General features: G+C 41.1%; 1 protein-coding gene across 1 annotated transcript in view; it reads right to left on the reverse strand.

Moving 5' to 3' along the window:
* The window catches only part of PAH (phenylalanine hydroxylase), a 69,432-nt gene that overhangs the window by 33,439 nt on the left and 11,398 nt on the right, over window positions 1-24,595 (reverse strand). The window contains exon 4 of the mRNA XM_020982365.2: window positions 718-806. Within this exon, the coding sequence (XP_020838024.1) occupies window positions 718-806 (89 nt within the window). The remainder of the gene's footprint in view (window positions 1-717; window positions 807-24,595) is intronic.

Raw genomic sequence — 24,595 nt, forward strand, 5'->3', positions numbered from 1 at the left:
TGTTGATGGGTCTCCATATCCTAGAGGCCTAGATGAGCTTTTGAATTTTATTGAATTATAAATTTCTATCTGTAAAGGACCTTAGAGGTCATACAGTCCAACCCTTTCACTTTACAGGTAGGAAAAATGAGGTCCAAAGAGGTAAATTCTTGGAAGTAGTAATTGGTAGAGTCAGGATCTGAACCCAGGCCTTCTGGGGCTGCTCTCCCTTAAGAAGAAAATACTTGAGGTTGCCAGAGTAAGTCCATTAACCCCCTTTCTTTTTAGTCACACCCATCTCTCTAAGCACCCATAGAGTTCACTTTATAATACTACCCTGAGTCAGAGTCTTTTCAAAGAGAAAGCATTTGGTAGTGATGGAAAGCTGAACCCCTCATTTACAAATGAAGAAAAAGTGGTGCAAAGAGATAAAATTTGGAAAGAATGGAGGAAGGAAGGAAGGAAAGAAACAAGGGAGAGAGGGAAGGAAGGAGAGGTAAAAGAAGAAAGGAAGAGAGAGAAGGAAAAAAGAAAGAAGGAAGAGAGAAAGAGAGGGAAGGAGGGGTGGAAAAAAGAAAGAAGAGAGAGGAGGGAGGAAGGAAGGAAGGAAGGAAGGAAGGAAGGAAGGAAGGAAGGAAGGAAGGAAGGAAGGAAGGAAGGAAGGAAGGAAGGAAAGGAGGGAGGAGGGAGGAAAGGAGGGAGGAGGGAGGAAAGAAAGGGGGGAGATGTTCAACTTACTGGGTGATCTGCATCCAGTTCAGCCCCATAGCTGAGAATCTGGTTGGCAAACCTATCAAGCTCTTGGATTGTTCTTGGGAACCATGGCACTGCAACATAGAAAGGAAAATATTTCTTTCAATCCAACCTCCAGACTCTAGTTGGAAACTTTTTCATATCAATTATTCATGAAAGCAGCGACACTGACAACCCCCACCCACGAACACTACAAAAATGTATGGTATTGGTCTTGAAAGCATGTTAGAATTTCTTTTTTTTTTGTACAGTAGCCCCTTACTAAATTTTTTTCTTAATCTAATATTAAAATTCCCTTACTAATGTCTCACTCTGATTCTTCATCATATCATGATGCAACCCTGGGCTCTTGGGAGATATTTCTGTGAAAAACGAATTACAAACTAGACAGGCTTTTTAGTATAGTACTAGAAATAGACAGTACCTCTTGTCATCCAAGAACCATCCCAGCTAAGTGGAGAAAGCAGCCTGACCAGGAAGGAGTCTAGCCATGAGGAGATGAATTTTGGAGCCATAGCAATTAAGAGAGAACCTACAACTTATCATTTTGGTTGATGTTAGGAGTACTCACACCATGGGATCATTGATATAGATAAGAATGAGATTTTAGAAGTGATTGAATCCAACCCCCTAATTTTATAGAAGAGGAAACTGAGGGTCAGAGAAGTTAAGTGACTTCCCTAAGTTCTCACAGCCAGTAAGCGTCTACGGCAGAATTTGAACTAGACCTTCCTGGCTCCACATCCAGCATTCTTCCTACTATACCATAATACCTCTTCTTACCAACAGAACCTTGTATCTTTTCTATATAATTCAATTTCCTCATTTTACAGATGAAGAAACAGAGATCCAGTGAAGTGATTTGCCTAAGGCCACATGCTTATAAGTGGTAAAGGTAGGAACTTCTAAAGCTAAATCTAGAGGAAATTAAGCTCTGGAGTCAGGCATTCAAGGCTCTCCATCATCTGGCTTGTCTTACCTATCAACCCTTATTTCCCACTATACCTCAACAAAAGACCTCCCTTTATACCAGGACATCTTCCCATTGGCCCCCTTTAATGATCTCTCTTTCCTCTCTCCTTCCCCCAACACCTATGCCCATTTCAGACCCCAATCATCTATCTCCAAGCAGTATGGCATGATGGAAAGATGGCTGCATTCGTCATCAGAGAACCAGTGTTCAAATCCTCCTTCCACTGCATTTTATCTACCAGTCATCTCACTTTGCTTCCTCTTCCATGAAATGAAGAGGTTGGACAAGACGGCCTTGGAGGCCAACTTCAAAGCTTTGGCCACTTCGATCACCTGTCTCTGCATTTCCAAATCCTGTGGATCCTTCAGGATTCATATCAGGTAGTACTTTTTCCATGAAGTCTTCCTTGATTGCACTAGTCCGACATGATCTCCCCTGCCCCAACATCATGGTACAGAGGAAAGACCACTAGGACCAATTCCCTCCACTCATTATACATCTGACCTTGATTGAGCTAATTATCCTTCCTGGGCCTCACTTTCTTCCATTGTAAAATGAAGGGGTTGCACTAGATGGGCTCTGAGGTTCCTAGTCTATGATTTTAGGATTTTATAAATGAGAGTCAAATCTTCACTCTGTTTACTTGTGTGGCCTTGGGCAAGTCACTTCCTTTCCTGAGCCTCAGTTTCCTCATCTGTAAAATTAGTGGGTTGGCCTAGATGGCCTCTGATGTTTTTAAGCCCTATTAGCCTATGCTCCTTCCAGCCCTAAATGTCATATACCCTGCCTCTAGGTTCAATGTACTTTGTTCAGTCATTATCAGTCATGTGCAACCCTTCATGACCCCATTTAGGGTTTTCTTGGCAAAGATATTAAAGTGGTTTTCCATTAGCTTCTCCAGCTCTTTTTACAGGTGATTAACTGAGTAAAACAATGTGACTTGCCCAGGGTCACATAGCCAGTAAATGCCTAAGGCCAGATTTGAACTCAGGAAGATGAGTCTTCCTGATTTCATCCCAGGCACTTTCTGTAGCTGCCTCTATACACATGTACTATCCGGTCAAAGGAAGGGCCAAGGCATATACGATTAGCATGAAGCCGTCAGTCCAGGATTAAGTCTTTTAAAGTATAATTGGTGCACAGATAACTAACTGTGAGTTAACTGTTCTGTCCTTCCATATTGCTTAAAGCACTGCACTTGGATTCTGAAAGACCCAAGTTCAAATCTGCCTCCGATACTTGTTAATTGTGGGACCCTAGGCAAGTGACAATCTTTTAAAGCCTCAGCCCCCTTATCTATTAAATGAGGATGATAATACCTGTAGCATTTGGAAAGTTATTGTGAGGTTCAGATGAAATAATATATGGAAAGCATTTAAAATACTACATAAGGTGATTTCAATCCTTGTTGTTATTAAAAGCACATGAAAAAAGCAAAACAAACCAACGGGGCATGAAGAAAGCTGTATTAGGAAGTTAGCATCATAGATTCAGAGCTGGAAGGGACCTTGGAAGAAATCTAGTTTAACCTCTTTATTTTACAGCAGAGGAAACTGAGGCTCAAAGAGGCATTCCTGGCACAGTGGGCGCCAGCTATGGAGCCAGTAAGACTAAGTTTGGAGGCCGTCTACTTCAACTCCCTCATCTGACAGAGGAGAAAACTGAAATCCAGAGATTTGTAGAGATAGAAGAGATCTTAGAGGCCGTTTAACTCAACCCCCTCATTGTATAGTGCAGGGCACTAAGACCCAGACTGGTAAAGTGATTTGTCAAAGGTCAGATAGGTAGGCAGTGATTAATATTCACTTAGAAAGTCAGAAATGTATGGTCAGAAATTGCTTAAATGATGCTATCTGCATCCAGAGAAAGAACTGATAAATAGAAGTATGTAGAGAATAATTTTACATATGTGTGTGTGTGTTTTACATATATATGTGTACATACACACACACACACACACACACACACACACACCCCTGTTTATGTCTAATGGTAGCCATCTCTAAGGCAGGGGTAGGGTAGGGAAGGAATAAAAAAGGGGGAAATTTTTACATGATAATTTTGTTGTATATTTGAAAGGAATAGCCAGTTCTGCATAGTAGATTGGCAGTTTCATGTGCAATCATCTTTTTATTATGCTGTTATGGAAATGCTTCTTTTATTCCTTAAATTAAAAATAAAATATTTAAAATTGTTTAAAAGAACATGCCTCTGAGATCCCTTCCATCTAAAGCTATGATCCCATGCAAGCTCAGTTGACTTAAGACTTTGGGGTGCCTGGAGTCGGGGAGCTGTGATTTTCTTGCACAAATAGCCATCATTGCATCTAAATCATGTTGGAAGGGAAATGTCATGGATGGCAGAGGGGACACTTGGCCTATCCCATGTTCCAATCATGGGAATTCTCATTGAGTCTTAGAAAAGAGCACTAGTGCCACCTAGTGGTCAACTTTAGGTAATTGAAACATATGCTTCCTTGGCATTCCTTAGGACCTGAGGGCAGAGCATAGATGTGGTATTAATGAGACAAATTGTTCATCACAAAGATATTTAGGGAAAATTCAATTTAAATTATGTTTCACAGAGCTAGGAAGCTTATATGAGGTGAGTGTTAACTCCTTCTGAACTTCCAGAAATCTTCTGCTACACCATCAAAAAAATAATAATAACTAGCATTTAAATATGGGCAGCCAGGTGGTGAAGTGGATAGAGCACCGAGCCTGGAGTCTGGAGTCAGGAAAAACGGAGTTCAAATCTGGCCTCAGACACTTGCTAGCTATGTGACCCTGGGCAAGTCACTTCACCCTTTTTGCCTCAGCTTCCTCATCTGCAAAATGAGCTGGAGGAGGAAATGGCAAACCACTCCAGTACGTCTGCCAAGAAAACTCCAAATGGGGTCAGGAAGCATCAGATAGGACTGAAACAATTCGACAACAACAAGCATTTAAATAGGAGTTTAAAGTTTGCAAAGCGCTATACAAATGTTATCCTGTTTTATCCTCACAACAACCCCGGGACATAGATGCCATTTGTATCCCCATTTTATAGATGAGGAAACTGAAATAGAGGTTAAGTGACTTACCCAAAGTCATACAGCTACTAAGTTCCTGGGGGCAGGATTTGAACTCATTTTCCTGACTGCAGGTCCAGAGTTCTACCCATTGAACTTGACAGGTGATTTCCTGGGCATAGGGAACTCCCACTAAGTAAATTCCCTCTATTTATGTAAATTGGCACCTGCCCTGTAATTTGCAGTCTTCAAAGATTTACAGGGGCACTTAGAAATGAAGTTATTTGACTGTGGTCATTTAGTGAGCGTCTGAGTCATGACTTCAAGCTAGATATTTCTTCTTCCAAGGCTGGCTCTATGCACTATGCCCTGCCTCTCTGAGGCTGGCATATGTAATCATATCATGTGTGTATATATTTAGTCAGTGTTGGGAATTCCCAGTCTGGAAATATCTCCACAAATTCAGGGCAGCAACTCCACTACAATTTGCTATCTTAGAGAAGTGTCTAGGATACTTTGTCTCCCCCTTGGCAGCTAGTACAAAATCTGCACATAGTAGGTACTCCATAACTATTTGTGGAATTGAATCTGTTGAATGTTTAGACTCCAGAAGGAGCCATTGTGGTACAGTAGGAAAAGCAGTGGATATGGACCTGGGTTCAAATCCTACCTCTGACACTTCTAGCCTTTCTGGATTTCAGTTGACTCATTTGTCAGGGAGAGGTCCCCTTCAGCTATGTTATTATGATCCTATGATCATAAGATCTGGGTTCAAATCCCAGCTCTGACATTTACTGCTTGTGGAACCATATATAAGTCACTTAGCCTCTCTGGGCCTCGATTTTTCATCTGCAAAAATGAAGAGACTGGACTAGGTGATTCCTAAGGTCCCTTTTAAGCCTCAGCCTAAATATCTCTCCTGAGCTTTGATGAGGTTGGAATTTCCTCCCCAAAAAAATACATCACAAAATGACAAGAACTTGCTTCTAGAACAAGGTTTTCTGTGGTCCTATTATTCAATGGTTGTGAGTGCTTACCTGGGACTTGGGACCTGGGACCTAGTAAATCAGGGTAATGCTAGACAAGTAATATGACCTAGCAATAATAATAATAATAATAATAATAATAATAATAATAATAATAATAATAGTTAACATTTGTTAAACACCTACTATGTGCCATGCATTGTTCTAAGCACTTTACAATTATCATCTCATTTGATTCTCATGACAACCCTGGGAGGTAGGTGCTATTATCATTTCCATTTTACAGGTGAGGAAACTGAGGCAAACAGAGATTAAGTGACTTGCCCAGGGTCACACAGCTAGTAAGTGTCTGATACTGGTTTTGAGCTCAGATCTTCTAGCCTGCAGACCTAGCGCTCTATCTACTACTTCACCTAGCTATACAAGGCACTCCAGGACCCTGGAGTAATTTTTTTTCTTTTTGAAACAAATACCCTTTGTGTATTAAATATAGAGATGTGAGCTCTAATCCAATAAAAATCAGACTATTCATAGCCAGTTGAGTGACCAGACTCAAAAAGTAGTCAGTCATTACGGAGTTAACATGCACTTGAAAGGAACTCCCTAGTAGAGTGCCACAGATATCTGTCCTTTGCTCTGTTCTGTCCAACATTTTTATCAATGACTTCAGTTAAGACATAGATGCCACGTTGGGAAGATTTTAGATGACACAACGCTGGGGAGGGATAGGTAATATGCTAAATGATAGAGTCAGGGGGCAGCTAGGTGGCTCAGTGGATAGAGCTCTGGCCTTGGAGTCAGGAGGACATGAGTTCAAATCCAGTCTCAGACACATGACACTTACTAGCTGTGTGACCCTGGGCAAGTCACTTAACCCCAATTGCCTCATCAAAAAAAAAAAGGCAAAAACAAATAAATGATAGAGTCAGAGTCCAAAAATTTCCTTGACAGGCAATGATGAGTTGAATCTGACAAGATGGCACATAATATGGATAAATATCAAGTCCTAATAGGTTTTTAAAAACCCTGATAATTTCACAAGTATAGGATCAGTGAGGGGAGGAGGAGAGTCATACTAGACAATATTTTATGTGAAAAAGATCTGAGGGTTTCAGTGGCCCTCAAGTGCAATATGAATCCACATATGACCTCCAGGTGTAACACAAGTCCACACCTGAGGATGACACAGCAACCAAATGAGGTTGCTTTAAGAGAGGTAAAGTGCCCACAGTGGAAAGAGGTGACTGTGCCCTTGTCCTCTGTCCCAGTCAGAGCATATTTGGATATTATATTTACTTCTGTTCACTCTATTTCTTAGCCAGGACTAGATTATTTTGATGATGACTGCTTTGTGATGCAGTTTGAGATCTGGTACTTCTTAGGCTACCTTCCTTCACATTTTTTTTTCATTGATTTCCTTGATATTCTTGACCTTTTGTTCTTCCAGATGACTTTCGTTACTACTTTTCTAGCTCTCCAAAATAATTCTTGAGGGGTAGCCAGGTGACGCACTGGATAGAGCTCTGGCCTTAGAGTCAGGAGGACCAGAGTTCAAATCCAGCCTCAGATACTTGACACTTGCTAGCTGTGTGACCCTGGGCAAGTCACTTAACCCCAATTGCCTCACCAAAAAAGAAAAAAGAAAAATTCCTGGGCAATTTGATTAGTATGGCACTGAATAGGTAGATTAATATAGGTAGATTCCACATTCCATGTTCTAAAGTACCTTCCAGGTATGACATTCTTCATCTCTTTGCTTTTTTGGTCTTCTTCAAGAGTTACGCTATGACTTTAAAAACTGATGGAATAGGAAAGAAAAGGTCCACAATGACCATGTCTGTAACCTGGATATCCATCCAATAATACCATCCTGTCAAGGCTATGATAGCAATACTTTATGACCTGATTCATTCTTGGCTTACTGCTTGACTTGTTCATAACTGTCTCATTGGTATATTTGCCTAATGATTTAGGCTGCAGAATCACAGATTAAGTGTTGCAAGGAACCTTAGAGGTCATCTAATCCAATCCCCTTATTTTACAGATAAGGAAATTGAAACTCAGAGAGATTAAGAAATTTGCCTAAGGTTAAATGGGTATATTTGCCCAAAACTAGTTAGTTTTCCATCAAGGCATATTGCCTTCTTTCAGTCAATCAGTCAATCACCAAGTATTTATTCAACACTTAATATGTAGGAGGCCCTATGAGAAGTGCTGGGGTCTACCAAAAAAAGAAAAAGGAAGAAAGGAAAACCACCTGTCCTCGAGGAGCTTATATTCTAATGGAGAAGACAATATGTAAATAAATAGATACAGAGTCATTAGGTTAATTGGATGGTATCATTAGGTGGGTAGCCAGGATGCAGACCTCATTTTGGACACCTTCTCCCCCACCACCTCTATCCTCTTGATGTCATCACCTTACTCAATTAGGAGAGACTGGATACAAGATAAATACAAGGATGGAAGTTTATCTTAGAGGAGAAAGCATTGACAGTTGGGAGGACTGGGAAAGGACTCCAGCAGAAGGTGAGTTTTGAGTTAAATCACTGATGGAGGCAAGGGATTCTAAGAGGCAAAGGTCAAGGAGGAAAGCATGGCAGGCATGTATAAAAGACAGCTAGTGCAAAAGTATGGAGATGGGAGATTGGATGTCATGCGTGACATACAACAGATAGGTCAATATGACTTACATGGAGGGAAATTAGGTATAGAAAGACTAGAAAGTTAGGAAGACCTTGAAATAACAAGCAAGTTTATATTAGATGCTGGAGGGAATAAATTGGAGTTTTTTGAGGGGGTGATGTGATCAGATGTGCACTATTGGAAAATCACTTTGGAATCTATGAGAAGATGGATTGGAGTAGGAACTTGAGTCAGGGAGATCAAGCAGAAGTTTATTGCGGCAGTCCAGGAAAGCGGTGAAGACCTGAACCAGGGGTGGGGAACCTGAGGCCTCGAGGCCGAATATGGCCCTCCAGGTCCTCAAGTGCAGCCTTTGACTGAATCCAAACTTCACAGAACAAGGATTTGTTTGGATTCAGTCAAAGGGCCAAACTTGAGGACCTGGAGGACCACATGCAGCCTCGAGGCCATAGGTTCCCTACCCCTGAACTAAGATGGTGGTGATATGAACAGAGAGAAGGGACATTGGTGATGTATTGGGGTGACAGGAATGACAAGATTTGGCAACTGAAATAATAACCCCCTATAATCCAAGGAGTGACTAGCTAGGACAGGTATTATCGTCTACATTTTACCAATTAGGAAACTGAGGCTTAGGTGGCGTGAAATGATCTTTCCATATTCACATGGGAATGTGTTAGGTGGTATGTGTTATTATTGTTGTTCAGTTGTTTCAGTCGTGTCTGACTCTTCATGATCCCATTTGGGGTTTTCTTGGCAAAGACACTGGAGTGGTTGGCCATTTCCTTCTCCAGCTCATTTTACAGATGAGGAAACTGAGGCAAACAGGGTTAAGTGACTTGTGCAGGGTCACACAGCTAGTAAGTGTCTTTGAACTCAGGTCTTCCTGACTCCAGGTTTGGTGATCTATCCACTGCACCACCTAGTTGCTCATGTATTAGAGCAGGTTATAAGATCAGGTTTTCTGACATTAAATCCTTGATGCCTTGGCAGATCCCTTGATATAACTCTTACCATGTATATGGAGCACAAGCCAATGACAGAGACTATTTTTTTCCGTGTATCCCAGCACCCATAATGGGGACTGGCACATAGGTGGCATTTAATAGATACTTGTTAAATTGAAAGGGGCATTTATTATTCACTGGACCAGAAATCAGGAATAAACTATATTCTAGCCTCTCCTTGCTACTGATTACCTGTGTGAACTTGGCTGAATCATGTCCCCTCTCTGAGGCTTGGTTTTCTTCTCTGTAAAATGAAGGAATTGGACCCAATGACATCAAAGACTTCTTTCTGCTCTGGTGGATTATGAGGTCATGAAATGTCTCTTGATAATAACGAGAAGGGTTGAAAGAACGAGGGTGGGAGGATCCTTTAAGGATGATAATGACTCAGCTTCAGTACAGTATAATAGAAAAATCCCTGTCTCTGGAGTCAGGGGACTTGGGTTCCAATCTCACCTCAGATGCTTTCTGCCTGTGTGACCTCAGGCAGTCCATTTAATGTCCCAAGGCCTCAATTTCCTCATATCTAAAAGAGGGAGGGGGCCTAAATGGCATATGAGTTTCCTTTCATCGCTCCCTCCTGAAAAAAGCAGGGGAAAAAATTGTCCAACCATCCATTTCAGTGGTCTATTTGTTATTCCCCAAAAGGACACTAGAGGGCAGCAGAAGAAAGAAAGTTATAACTGTAAGAGATGGGGCCAGGATTGTTGAATAAAAATCCAGATGTTTACTTATAAATCACACAATTTACTTTAGATCTGGATGGGACCTTTGAGATTAGCTCATCCAAAGGTGTTAGAATCGAATTTGAAGTCAAGGGACACCTGGGTTCAAATCTCACCTCTAACATCGGCTGTTCAACCCTAGATAGATTTGACTGTTCTGAATCTGTTTCCAAATCTGTCAAATAGGGATAATGATATCCATAGTTCCTAACTACTTGGATTTGCTGTGAAGAACTAGCCAAATTATGAATGTGAAGCATCTTACAAACTTTGAAGTATTATATAAATGCTGTTGTTAATATTGTTATTATTACTGTATTCCTTTTCAGAGGGCAATGTCACAAGCTAAGGAAGGAAAAGAAGAGAGAAGAGGTGGCTTTTGTGAGCCTGTAACAGTTTGCTGTATCCTGACCATAGAATGTAAATTTATTGACGGCAGGGACAGTTTCACATTTGTATTTGTATCCGTGGCACAAAATAGAGTTCCGTGCACATAGTGGGTGCCTAATTAATGCCTGTCAATTAAATGTTAAAAACAGGGAGAATTTGAAATACCTTAGAAAAGGACCACAAAATGAATTCTGGACCACCGAGACTAAACAAATTGTTTCCTTCTCTTCTTCCTGGCCACCCCATCCTCTTTACCCCCAACTTGGTAACATCTTTGTCATCACAGCCTTAGCCAACATTTGGTTCAATGAAATTGTTGTTGTTCAGCTATTTCAGTCATGTCTGACTCTTTGTGACCCCATTTGGAGTTTTCTTGGAAGAGTTACTGAAATAGTTTACCATTTCCTTCTTTAGCTCATTTTACAGATGAGGAAACTGAGGCAAATAGTGCTAAGTGACTAGTCTAGGGTCATAAAGATGAGTCTTCCTGACTCTAGGCCTGCACCACTTAGGTGCCTCCCCACTAAGGTATCGTCCCTAGGTTTAAGGCAATGTGTCCAGGCAGTCCCTCTTAAAATTATATGGGAAGGAATAAGTACTTGGGGTTATGTTTTTCATTATAATCAACCTCAATGTATCTTCTTCTCTTCTTAATTAACAAGCTGTCAACTTAGAAAATAGAGCTCTGCTCCTTGAGGTTAGTGACTACCACCCCTTTGCATTTGTATCTCAAGTGGTTAGTATAGTTCTTGGCACATAATAAGTTATTAATAAATTCTAGTTATCCATTTAAAAAAAGAAAAGAAAACAGAGCTCTGAGCAAAGGAATCACAGACCAGGTAAGTTTGGATTGAGAGCGGGGAGAAAAGTTGTAAGCATGGGATGTTACCTAAGGCTGCATTTGAACTCAGGTCTTCCTAACTCCAGGACCCTGGGCTCTATCCACTTGTGCCACCTATACACACAAGAGCCCAATCACATATGGAGGGCAAGTATAATGATGATGATGGTGGTGGTGGTGGTGGTAATGAGGATGACAATGACAATAACAAGAATAATAAATAGATAGCTTTTATGTAACACTTTAAGGTTTGCAAAGTGCTTTTCATATGTAATCTTATTTGATCTACCCCTGTTTGACCAATGGGGACAATTAGGTGGCATGGTGGTTAGAGTGCTGAGCCTGGAATCAGGAAGACTTATCTCCCTGAGTTCAAAGCCAGCCTCAGATACTAACTTCTATGACGCTGAGCTAGTCACTTAACCCCTTGTTTGCCTCGGTTTCCTCATCTGTAAAATGAGCTGAAGAAGGAAATGGCAAACCACTCCAGTATCTTTGCCAAGAAAACGCTTCATGAGAAATTGAAGTAAATAGAGATGAAATGACTTTCCCAAGGTCACTCTCCCAGTAACAAAACTGGCATTAAGACCTAAGCTTCCCAATTCCTTGTATTTCCTTCTTTCTGTCACTGCTGTATAAGTACCTCCAACATCGATGAGGCCTCAGACTCTTAAAATGGCAGTCACTTAGCTACTTTTCATGTACTTAGGACAAAATGAAGTTGTGTTATCTAAGTTCTTTCGGCGGTTAAAACAACAATGGAGAAGCCACCCAGTGGGACAGTCTGCCCCTTGGGCACTGGAGAGGCTCTAGTTTTTGGTCTACACAGTGACGCCCTTCATGATGGTTGGGGGAGGCCCACTGACTCAGAAGAGACATCCAGGAGCCCCCATAGAGAGAATTAAAATATTATTCTCACCTGGGATATGGAAGCGGAGGGCCCTGGACAGGAGGAGGCTGGAAAGGTAGAGTATTACTAGGGATGTGCCAAAGGCAAGAGAGGAAGTAAGGCATAATGGATAAATCAGAGAAAGACTTGGGTTCAAATTCTGTCTCTGAAACATACAATCTGGGGAACCATGAATATGTTACTTAACTAGATGGATTGAACCAAGAAAACCACAAATATAACCGAAACTAAAACATCAACACAAATTCAATAGTAACCCCATATATAGTTTTACTTATATCTTATATTTTTCTAAGCACTTTCACTTTTATCATCTCATTTAAGCTTCAGTATAGTGTATAGTATAGTAAGAGAAACAGGCATTATTATACCCATTTGACAGATAAAGAAAATGAGGCTTAGAAAAGTCACACTGCTTTTCCCCAGGTTACCCAGACACCTATGTGAGTCACTCTCTGAGCCTCCAGTGGCAGGTTAGGTGCCAGAGAATCCAGAACTCTGGACTTCCAAACTAAGACTCTTCCCAGTCATCTCTATTTCCCAGTTTTACTTGAGTCTGGCCCCAACAATACAGGTAATCCCTCTTCAAGAGGACAGCCTGAACCTGAAGTTCCCAAGGGTTAGGCAAGTCCCCTGAGGTGGCTTCAAGTTCCCCAGTAGCTTTTCTGGGCCAAGAGAGAGGGGTAGAATTTTTAACATTTTGTCCATTTCCCAATTTGGGGCCTAAATTTTCCCTCTCGTCCCAAGGAATTAAGCCCTTTTTCTCTCTCTCTCAGCCTTAACACTGCTATTGAGACTGACCCTAGTAACTTCCTAGGCAACTGCTTAAAAAAAAAAAGAAAAATTAGCTCATCAAATCAAATTAGCTCATTAATGATTTTTTTAATGACTTCTTGGTCCATAGGTCTTCCCTGGGCCTGATTCCCCAGCCTGGCTGGCTCCCTGCTCCCGAGTTAATGAGTGACCACCCCAGGCTCAGGCAACAGAGGGTCTCTGTAAAGTAACAAAGGGCCCAGGCGGGCTGATAATTAATAAATATTGATTTGGTGCTAAGAGGGTCAAAGGCATTTATTTAAAGGTCGGCCCCGTGCATTCACTTTTCGGTCCCATTCATCTAGGGTCAACTGAGAGCACATGTTCCCAGTGTCTCGAAAAAGATGAGCCTTCCTGAGTCTGTGCAGAGTCGAGGCACATTTTCAACTAAGGTCACCTTCAGGCTTATTAAATCTAGAACAGATCGAGGCCCAGGTTGACTGCATTCTAACCAGTCCCCAATCGTCCTAGCCAACACTAGCCAGGCTGACCCACCCCTTACACCCTCTCCCCTGCCCCCAGCTACTCCATAACCTTTGGCTCTAGCCTGTCTCAGTAAAAGCAATAAATCCTCTATTTTGTTGGCCTGAAATAGAATAACATTTTAATTCTCTCTACCCGGGGCTCCTGGATGTCTCCTCTGAGTCAATGGGCCTCCCAAAACCATCATGAAGGGCATCATTGTATAGATCAAGCCAGACCCACTTCAGTCCCCAAGGGGCAGACTGGCCCACTGGGTGGCTTCTCCATTATTGTTTAAACTCTCAAGGGAGCTTAGATAACACAACTTCATTTTGTCCCAAGTACATGAAAAACAGCTAAGTGACTGCCATTTTAAGAGTCTGAGGCCTCATCGATGTTGGAGGCATTTATACAGAAACAAGCAACATGGAGAAATAAAAAGAAAGAAATACAAGGAATTGCTAAGTATAGGTCTTAATGCCAATCTTGCTACTAAGTAGTTGTATGACCTTGGGAAAGCCATTCCAGCTCTGTGTACTTCAGTTTCCTTATTGGCCAAACACGAGTAGACCAAATAAGACTGCGTATGTGCAACATTTTGTAAACCTTAATGTGTTCTATAAAAACTATTATACTTATTATTGCTATCATTATCATTATATCATTACTATCATCCTCATTATTATTATACCTGCTCTCCATATCTGACTGGATTCTTGTGTGTATGGGCTGCCCATGTAGATGGAGTGCTGGCCCTGGAGTTGGGAAGATCTGAGTTCAAATCCAGCCTCAAACACTTACTATTTATGTGACCCTGAGCAAATCACTTAAACTCTCTTTGCCTCAGTTTCCTCATCTGAAAAAACAGGGCTAATAATAGCACCTACCTCCCAGGGTTGTTATGAGGATCAAATGAAATCATATTTGTGAAGCACCTAGCACAGTGCCTGGCACATAGTAGGAGCTATATAAATGTAGCTATTATTATTAAAAAGAAATGAGCATGTGAAAATCACAAGAATTTTTTTTCGCATGTTAGGGGTGTAGCCAAAGCACGCCATTCACGTGACTTCAAGGAAATGCAGTGTAGTGGAAAGAGATTTGTAATCAGAGGACCTGGGTTCAAGTGCCAACTTTGCTACTTGTGACCTTGGATGAGTCCCTTCATCTACCTTGTTCCTTCAGCCCCAAGATCTCCCAAGTACTTCAGCTGGTTCTCCAGGGCAGTTTTCTTGTGCCATCCCTATCCTGGTTGCCCTCTTTTCCTCCAATTTGTTAAAGGTCTTTCTAAAACATGGTGTCCAGAATTCAGCACAGTATTTCACATATGGTCTGAGCAGGGCAAAGTAGAGTGGGCCTGCCACCACCATTGTTCTGGACACTACGCCCCTCTTAGAATCCCTTCTATGGGCCGCCATTTTGCACTGCGAATTCATATTGAGATTGGCCATAGGTTCTAGAATTGTAAAGGTCATCTAAAGCAATGGAGTCAGACTCAAAAAGAAACTGGCCCTATACAAGGATCTCTAAGAAACCTACATATTAGCATTGTCTATGTCTTTCAGTATTTGGGGGCAAATAGATGGCACAGTGGGTAGATTGCTGGGTCTGGAGACAGGAAGATTCATCTTTGTGAGTTCAAATCCAGCCCCAGACAGTTATGAACTATGGGACCAGGGCAAGGCACTGAATTCTGTTTGCCTCAGTTTCCTCTTCTGTAAACCGATCAAGGAAGTGGCAAACCAATCAAGTATCTTTGCTAAGAAAACCCCAAATGGGGTCACGAAGAGTCAGACATGACTGAAACGACTGAACAACCACATAGTATTTTTATTCACTTTGTTAAACATCTACCAATTACATTTTTATCTGGTTTAGGTGGCACAGTGGTCCAGATGTATGACCCCTGTGATCTAGAAGTCAGCATGGAACATTGGAAAGAGTGAGGCATTTGGAATCAGAAGACCTGAATTCAAATCCCTTTTCTGTCATTTACTATCTATTTGACCTTGGACAAGTGATCTAACAATTTGGGCTTCAGGTTCCTCATCTGTAAAATGACAGGGTTGGCACAAAACAGCCACCAACGTTTATTAAATGCCTATCTGCCAGGCATGTACTTGACTGGCAAAAATCCAAAAGGCCAATATTGGGTGGGTAACATGTGTCTAGACAATAGTTCCTAGAAAAAGAACCAAGGGGGTTAGTGGCCTGCAAAGCCTATAAAATAGACTCTGTGAGTGTGTGTGTGTGTGTGTGTGTGTGTGTGTGTGTGTGTTTTCTTGCAAGGTGACCATGGAAAATGGCAGTTGCTATGTGGAGAAGGGTTTGGCAAACTTTAAGCTGCCTTACAAATGTCAATTTTTTCTCTAGCCCATGGCACAGTGCCTAGAATCTGTAAAATGAAAGGGGTGGGGTAGCTGATTAGCTCTAAATCTATGAAACCAAGACCAGAGACAGCTATGTAGTAGAGAAGGCAGAGTGTTGGATCTGGAGCAAAGAAGACTTGAGTTCAAATTCAGTTTCAGACATTACAAGTTACATGACCCTGGGCAAGCCACTTAACCTCTGTTTTCCTCAGTTTCCTCAACTGTAAAATGGGGATGATGATAAAAATACCTCCCCAGGTTGTTGTGAGGATCAAGGGCTATGCTATTTGCAAGGCCTTTTTGTAAACCTTAAAGAATTATATAAATACTAGCTATTATTATTTTTATGTAACTTTACACTTAGCCCTCTTGCATTCCTTTTGGGGTGGCACATTTTAGGAATGACATTCACAGGTTGGAGAGTGTCCAGAGAAAAGCAAGTAGGATGGTGAAGGGCCTCAAGTTCACGCTACATGAGGATAACTTGAAAGAAAGAGGATTTTGGAGAAGATTTAGGGGAATCATGACAGATGCCTTCAGGTATTTGAAGGTCTATGTACCAGAAGCCCAAGTAATGTTTACCCTAATTGGGCCCCCAAAAGCAGAACTAGGAGGACAAAGTAGATGGTATAAAAAGCAAATTTAGGCTTGATATCACCATAAACATCCTAACTAGCACATTTAGTCCAGTGCATTGTAGACAGCAGGCATTTCATCGGTTTCCCCTCCCCAGAGCTCACTCCCCCAGAGGTAGCCTAACATAGAATAGGCTTCCTTGGAAGGTAGCCAGAATTCCATAATTGGAGGTCATCAAAGAATAGTGTGAACACTTGTCACATATACTATAGAGGTCATTTTATTTTCTAGGCATGGCTTTGGCTAGACAACCACTGGGATCTCCTCCAACTCTGAAATTCTGTGATCCTAAGATTCTGTAAATTTCCTCTCACTTGATTTGACTCTTCATTTTAGCCTGCTGAGATCCTGTTAGATCCTGACTTTGTCATCAGATATGTTGACTCCGCTTTGAGTCATTGGACAATTTGAAAAGTACGCCATCTGCGCTTCATCCATCATCAATAAACATGGTGAGAAAAAAAACAAGGTCAAGGACTGACCTTTGATTACTTCACAAGATATCTCTGTGCAAGTGGACGTCAATCAATAATCACTACTCTTTAATTCTGACCATCCAGCCAGTTTTGAATAGCCCACCTAAGAATACTATCAGGCAGCCGACATTTCCCTATCCTGTTCACCCTGCTATCAAGAAATATTGCCAAATGCCTTGTCAAAATCTAGGAAAGACTGCATCTACGTTACTCCCCATACTCACCCATCCAGGAATCCTGACAAAAACAGAAACAAAGTTAAATCTGGAGCAGCCTACTTCTTCATGGCTTTTTGCAATCCCTGTTTCCTTTCCTAAATGATCAGAAACCATCCTTCTAACAATAGGTTCATGACAAGCCATTAATTCTGAACTCCCATTTTTCTGTTGATGATACAACCATTTAAGGTTTCTGTTTAGGTAAGAGAAGGACTAAAAGACCCTTGAATTCCTTTCCATTTCTGAACCAGAAATGTTCGAATGTTTGAAACAGTTCCTTTATAGGAAAATTCATAGGGAAAAATCTGGGATTCCCTATGACTCCAAATGAAGCTCATCAGTCTGTATTTTGAAAACTCTGCCCTCTAACCCTTTTTGAACACCAGGAACACATGTCTTAAATCAGGGGTAGGGAACCTGTGGCCTGTAAAGTTTAGATTCCGTCAAAGGGCCGCACTCAAGGACCTACGGGGCCACATGTGGCCTCAAGGCCACAGATTCCCCATTCCTGTCCTAAACCCAGTTCTATGGCAACTTCTTCCACAAATAAAACAATGCACGTGAAAGTACTTTCTAAAAATATATGCTCCACTTCAACATGTATTCAGTACTTACTATATTATATAGAATTGGTGGTAAAGATGTAAAGATGACAAATGACACAGCCCCTGCCCTCAAGGAGTTTACAGTCTAGCTGTAGAGTTGCTGTATACACAAATAACTACAGCACAAGTGAGAATATAATCAAAAAGGAAAATGGCTACAAGCTTTCAAACCTGATTCCAAAATGGAAGGGTGTTCAGAGATCTTTTAGTCCTGCTCTTACCCAAATAGAAATCCTAAATGGTAGTGCAATCAACAGAGAGATGGGGGTTATGAATTAATGGGCTATAATGAGGAAGTGACTTGTGGACAATATCCAGATGGACATATCCCACAGGCATTTGGAAGTGTGGATCTGGTGCTCTGAGGAGGGATTAGAAGTGGAAATACAGCTTTCGGCATCATTTGAATGAGGCAGTTATGAAGCCCAAGGATGTTGGTGAGATTGCCAAAGAAACAAGTGTAGTCAGAAGAGAAGAGAGTGGAACTTTAGGGGGCTTAAAACAAAAAGCCAGAAAAAAAAAGTCAGAGATTGGGGGAAAGGAAGGAGAAACAGGAAATAAGAGTGTCACAGAGTAGGAGTTGATTATCAAAAAGGAAGGAGTGGTCAACGGTGTCAGCCTCAGCTGAAGGGTAAAGTCAGACGAAGACTCAGAAAGAAAAATTTCAGTAGAGTAGTGAGGACAGAAGTTGTCATGCAAGGGATTTGGGAGTAAGAGAGTGCGTGATGAGACAATGGAGAAAAAAAGTGTTACATAAATCTAGGTGACCCTTATTTCATATGTCTATCAGATCTTAGCACAGTGCCTAGAACCTTTACTAAATGTTTGTTGAGTAATAACAGTAACAATGAGGCGGAGGAGGGGGAGGAAGATGATGATAATGATGATGATAGCAACAAAAAATGTATGTAGTACTCTTAAGGTTTACACTTTACGTATGTCAGCTCATTGGGGGCCTTGCCATTATTATCATCCCCATTTTACAGATAAGGAAACTGAAAAAGAGATATATGAATGTTGAGGGAAAAGCCATTTATGTAAGAAGTTGAAAAAGTCAACTCAGGAATGTCTTACTTTAGCTTTTTGAGAAAACGCCTTAATGTGAACTGCTTGTCCCTGAGGAGTAAGAATGTTTGATTGTGCTCCATAAGCATCTAGGCGCAAGACAGAGAAGGAAGAAGGGGATGAGAAACTTCTTCCTTATCAGAACTGTCTTAAGTGTTATGACAGAAAGAACAGTAGAGAGAGACATCTATGAAGAGCTTGAGAGAAGGTGAAAGACTTTCCTATGATTGCTGAGAAGGAAAGAAATAAAAGGATTCACTTTGAAGAGAAATGATGAAAGGTTTTGAAAAGACTACAATTCACATGTGGGATAAGCTGAATGGAATAAGTCTGAGTTTCCAGACAAGTAAAGAGAAGTCAACTACCACGATATTGAGAGTTGAAGGTGGTTCGGGTGGTGACATGGGTCATAGACAAAATATGTACATAATTAGATATGTCTTTTTACATATAATATATACATGTGTATGTACATATAATATGTACGTATCCAGTAATTTTAACATTTAATGATGGATAAATAAGAATAATAAGCATTAATACAAAAGATTTCTCCAGCTTGTTAAGTAATGAATATTTAATTATTAGTGATGGCGTTCAAGCTAATTATTTAATGCAAAGTGATTATAAATGTATTAATAAGAAGGAAAGCAGCAGGGAATAATATTTATTAAATGTTCATAAAGTCACTAATAAGAGGGAAAGTGGCAGGGAATAATAATTTATTAAATGTTTATAAAGTCACTAGTAAGAGGCAGGGAACAAGCATTTATTAAATGTCTGCTATGCACCAGGCACTGTGCTAAGTATTTTACAAATATTGTCCCATCTGGTCGTCACAATAACCCTGGGGGTAGGTACTATTATTATCCCCATTGATAAGTTCCTCATTGTTGATAATAATCATTTTTAGTGATGAATAATAATGACAATTGGTCATTTCCTCAGTTGAAGAAACTGAGCAAATAGGGGTTAAGTGACTTGGCCAGGGTCACAGAGCTGGTAAGTGTCTGAGGCTAGATTTGAACTCAGGTGTTCCTATCTCCAGCCCCAGTGCTCTGGCTACCTCTGATGAGTGGCTTATTTCTGATAAGAAATAAATTATTCAAATATACTCCTAGGTCACTAATGAGTTTAAAAGGATAAAACTAGATATATTCCAATGAGTTATATGGCAGGCTGGGCTTAGTGGACTTACTAATGAAAATGATCAGACTCCATCACATTTTCCCCACACACATTAGGGGGTCCATTTCTGTCTCATTTATACTATAATTATAGCCTGCTCGTTTATGATCTCCATAGGCTGGCTCAGCCTCTGTTTGAAGACCCTCAAGCCAGGAAAACACACCTCTCTAGGAAGCCATTCCACTTTGGGACAGTTCTAACTGTCAGGAAGGTTTTTCATGATGTTTCCAGTCTCAATTTACCTCCTTGTAATCTCCACTCTGGTTGGAGATTCTGGTTCTCTCTGATTCTGCTGTCTGGGGCTAAACAGAACAAATTTAATTTGTCCTCAACATGACAGTCCTTGAAAATTGTGCCGCTGCTTTTCTCAAGAACCTTCAGTGGCTCCCTATTCCAACCTCCCCCCACTCAGAATAAAACAGAAACTCTTGTTGGACATCTAGAACTCTTCACCACCTGGCCCCAATCTGTCTTTCAAGACTTTCAAATATTTTCTCGTTTGGTCTCACAACTCCAAAAGGTAAGTGTTAATATTACCCCCATTTTACAGTTGAGGAAACTGAGGAAAACAGAAGTTAATGGACTTGCCCAGAATCACACAGCTATTGAGAATCTGAGGCTGGATTTGAACTCAGGTCTTTATGAATCCAGGCCCTATGCCCTATCCCTTGATTCACCTAGCAGCCTCTGCAGAGTCCAGTGAAGATCCAGCCCTGAGCCATAAACTGATGCTGTAGCAGAGAAACCAAGTCCTATCAGCAAGGGAGAAAACCATTCATCAGCTATGCCATTCCCAGAAGCAGACTTTGTAGGGACTCAAAGAAGGAGAAAAGAACTCCAAGGGAATGTTCTGCAGTGACCACCTTGAGTCCACTTCCCCGAAGGAGACAATAGGTGAGTAGAGGAAAGATGGGGCCCCTGATTTGGGAAGCTGTTTCTGTACTTCAGTTCTTGCTATAACTTCTCAGGAAATACCAGTTTGTAAAAACTAATTGATGCCAATCAGTTCATTAATGGGAAGTAGCAATTGGTCTATTGCTATTAAGGGCAACACAGAGACTGATAATGAGTGATACTAGAAAGATATCCCTCTCCTGCCTCTGAGACTTATCCCTAGAACTCTGAGAGAAGGAGCAGTAGTCTTGTTCCAGGGACCCGATGAACTAGTCTGAGCTTGGATCATGGGATAAGGAATTAAGAGATGGCAGGGATCTTGAAGTTCTCATTTCATAGATGAGGAAATTGGGTCATAGAAAAGCAAGAAATGACTTGGGTCAATAGGGTCTAGGATCAAACAGCTGATAAGTGTTGGAGTTAGAATTTGAACCCTGACTCTAATTCTGGAGTTAGAGCTGGGTTCAAATACTGCCTCTGACTTTTACTCCCCTGTGTGACTTTGGGTAAATCCTTTCATATCCCTGGGTCTCATTTTCCTATCTGTAAAATAAGAGAATTAGACTAGTTGTCCTCTGAGGTCTCTAGATCCATGATATCATGCTATCATTCTAAGGTTCCTTCCAGCTTTAGATCTCCAATTCAAAACAGCTTCTCTTTGCCTCAGTTAAAAGCAAGCTCATCTTCCCTATATACCACAGCACCCAAAATGGCAACCTGTCCATCCGCAGCTTGGAATCCTGTTGGGAAGTCGGCAAGTGTGCAGTTGAGCCCTTGGCTCTGATATTTAGAAATCTGGGTGATCTTCAGCAAGTCACCTCAGCCCTGTGGGTCTCAGTTTTGTCATTTATGAAATATCAAATTACTTCCTAAAATATCCCTTCTGCATTTTGGCCTGATACAAAGGAAATAGCAGAACAACCCATTCCCCCTTCCCAGAAAATTCCGTGTTTTTCATTTCCCCGCCTCCTGGTCCAGAACATCCTATTATTCTGGACCCAGGCCTGACACCCCACTAAGACCCCTTTCATCGTCCCAGCCCTAGCAACCTCCCTCCAGGCTCAAGTCCATTTGCCCTCAGAAAATCATTCTAAACAGAAATCTCCTTCCAAATCTAAGATCATAAATCTGTTTGCAGGCACAATGCCTTGTCTGTCTTTCTCCTGGACACTGCGATCTGTCTCCATGGTTGGAATGTCCCCCTCCCCACCGTGCCCACCCCCCCACCTCAGTGTAATATCATGGAGAGCACTCAAAGGGATAGGTAAGAGGATTAAGAGATGAGTTGATGGAATATATTAATGCTCTTTTATGTTGTTTGGAGGAAGGATTTTAGATCATCAGGGAAGAAGAAACAGGGGGAGGACTACCTCAAGGATTCAAAGCCTCTCTGGGCTCAAATCCTATTAAACTCATGTCGGCCTCTCAAGGATGCATGGAGAAGGTTGGGGCTTCTTTAACATGTCATTGTAATTAACCTGGCTTAAGCGGGTTTGGGGGCGGGGAACTTTAGCAATTAAAAACCTAAACTTTCCATTTTCTGTCATCCATGTGGCCCTTTGAAGCATTGAGGGGACAGAATGAAGGCTTGGCCAGCTTAGCTGACTTGAGGGATCGGTGGCATCCAGTTAAACACACCCCAGGCCCTGCTTTGGAGCTCTGGAGGCCTTCGATTCAATGGGAATTTGGTTTGGAAAAGGAATCGTCAGTTGAGACGCCTTATTCTCTTTGGAGAGAAATGATCTCATTCTTGAGCTCTGCACAAATAGCAACTTTTCAAATATCCCAGGAAAGTTTCCTTGTTCAGAAAAGACCCCCCAGGTCTCAGTACCTGCCAAACTATCTAGAACCTCCACCTAGGGATTCATCAGATCTAGAACAAAGATTCTGAAACGTATTTGCGTCACGGCCCCCTTTGGCAGTCTGGTCAAACCTATGGATCCCTTCTCAGAATAATGTTTTTAGAGGTAAAAAACAAAATATTACTAAAAAAAAATAATTACACTGGAATATGGTTATTTAAATATTTTTTTAAATGACAATAACTTCACAAACTTCAGGTTAAGAAATCCTGATCTCTAGATCAGGAGGGTCAAAGAAAGAAGGTCATCCATATACCAAAATATTCTTAAGTAGTGATTTCTGTGTTAGCAAAAAAAAATGCAAAGTTTTGATGCCTGTCAATCAATGAATTAATCAACAAGTATGTATTTAGCAACCATGATGCAGTGGAACCACTGTGCTAGGAAGCGGGCACTGGGGAATGACAACACAAATCGGGGTACATCGATGTAATCAGTTCATCAGTAACCATTTATTAAGTACCTACTATGTGTCAGACGCTAAAGATACAAGGATGAAAGTAGAACAGTTCTTTCAGTCAAAGAGCTTACATGATACTGTGCTGTATAAAAGAATTCAGAGAATCTTGGGAAGTATTGTAAGAACAGATGCAAAGTGAGGTATGTAGAACCAGGAAAATAATATATACAGTGGATAAAAATGGCACTTCCGTCTCTTCTTTGCAGAGACTGGGAGTCTAGTCATAATAATAGTAACATTTATATAGTGCTTTAAAGCTTTTGAAGTGTTTTACAAAGACTATCTTATTTGATCCTCACAACAACCATAAGAAGGAGGTACTACTATTACACCCATTTTAGAGATGAAGAAACTGAGGCAAATAAAGATTGAATGACTTGTGTAGGATCACACGGCTAGGAAGTGTCTGAGGCCAGATTTGAACTCGGGGCTTCTTGACTCCAGGACCCGAGGTCATACCCACTGAACTGCACGAGTTCATGTGTTGGTTAGTATCACAGAACTACTTTTATTTTTTCCTTTTCTTTCTTTTTCATTTTCTGTTATAAGGTAAGGGAGGGGAACTATATCTTCAGAAATAAAGGTGATAGAAAAAATCAAAAATATCAGTAAATAATATGCAGAGAAGGGGGGCAGAGAGAAAGGGTACCTTAAAGGTCTAGTCCAGTCTTGTTATTTGACAAACGGGGAAGCCAAGACCCAGAAAGGTTATATTCAGAATCCCTCACCGTGAAGTCAGGAAGACCTGAGTTCAAATCTGGCCTCAGACCAAACACTTGACACTTACTAGCTGTGTGACCCTGAGCAAGTCACTTAACCCCAATTGCCTAAAAATAAATAAATAAATATCTTTAAAAAAAAAAAAAGAATTCCTTGCCTAGGACCACCATGGTGACTCAGTGGGACAGCTCCTTGAACAGATGATCGATAGTTTTAATAACAGTTCTGTCCGTATTAAAGAGGCTAATGAATGGAAGCTACAGCCAGGCATCCACATCAGTGAGCTTGAGTGTATTTTTTTATATCTGACCATAGAGGAAGGGTCTAAAAAAGCTTTGATATGGTCAGCCCTTCCTCAGAAGAGCTGAGCACTGAACTCAGAGGGGCAATATGGAAGAGTTGAAAGAGCACTGGTTTTGGAGTCAGGCGCCCTGGGTTCAAATCCTGATTCTACTACTCATTACCTACCTGTTCGACCTTGAGTAAGTCACTTGTAACCTCTTTGTACGTCATTTTACTCCTCTGCCAAATGAGGGGGTTAGAATAGGTGCCCTCTGAGGTCCCTCCTAGCTTCAACTCTGTGAAGTTGCTACATTTTGATTTTATG

Source organism: Phascolarctos cinereus, unplaced genomic scaffold (assembly GCF_003287225.1).
Source record: "Phascolarctos cinereus isolate Bilbo 61053 unplaced genomic scaffold, phaCin_HiC Scaffold_1;HRSCAF=81, whole genome shotgun sequence".
NCBI lineage: Eukaryota > Metazoa > Chordata > Mammalia > Diprotodontia > Phascolarctidae > Phascolarctos > Phascolarctos cinereus.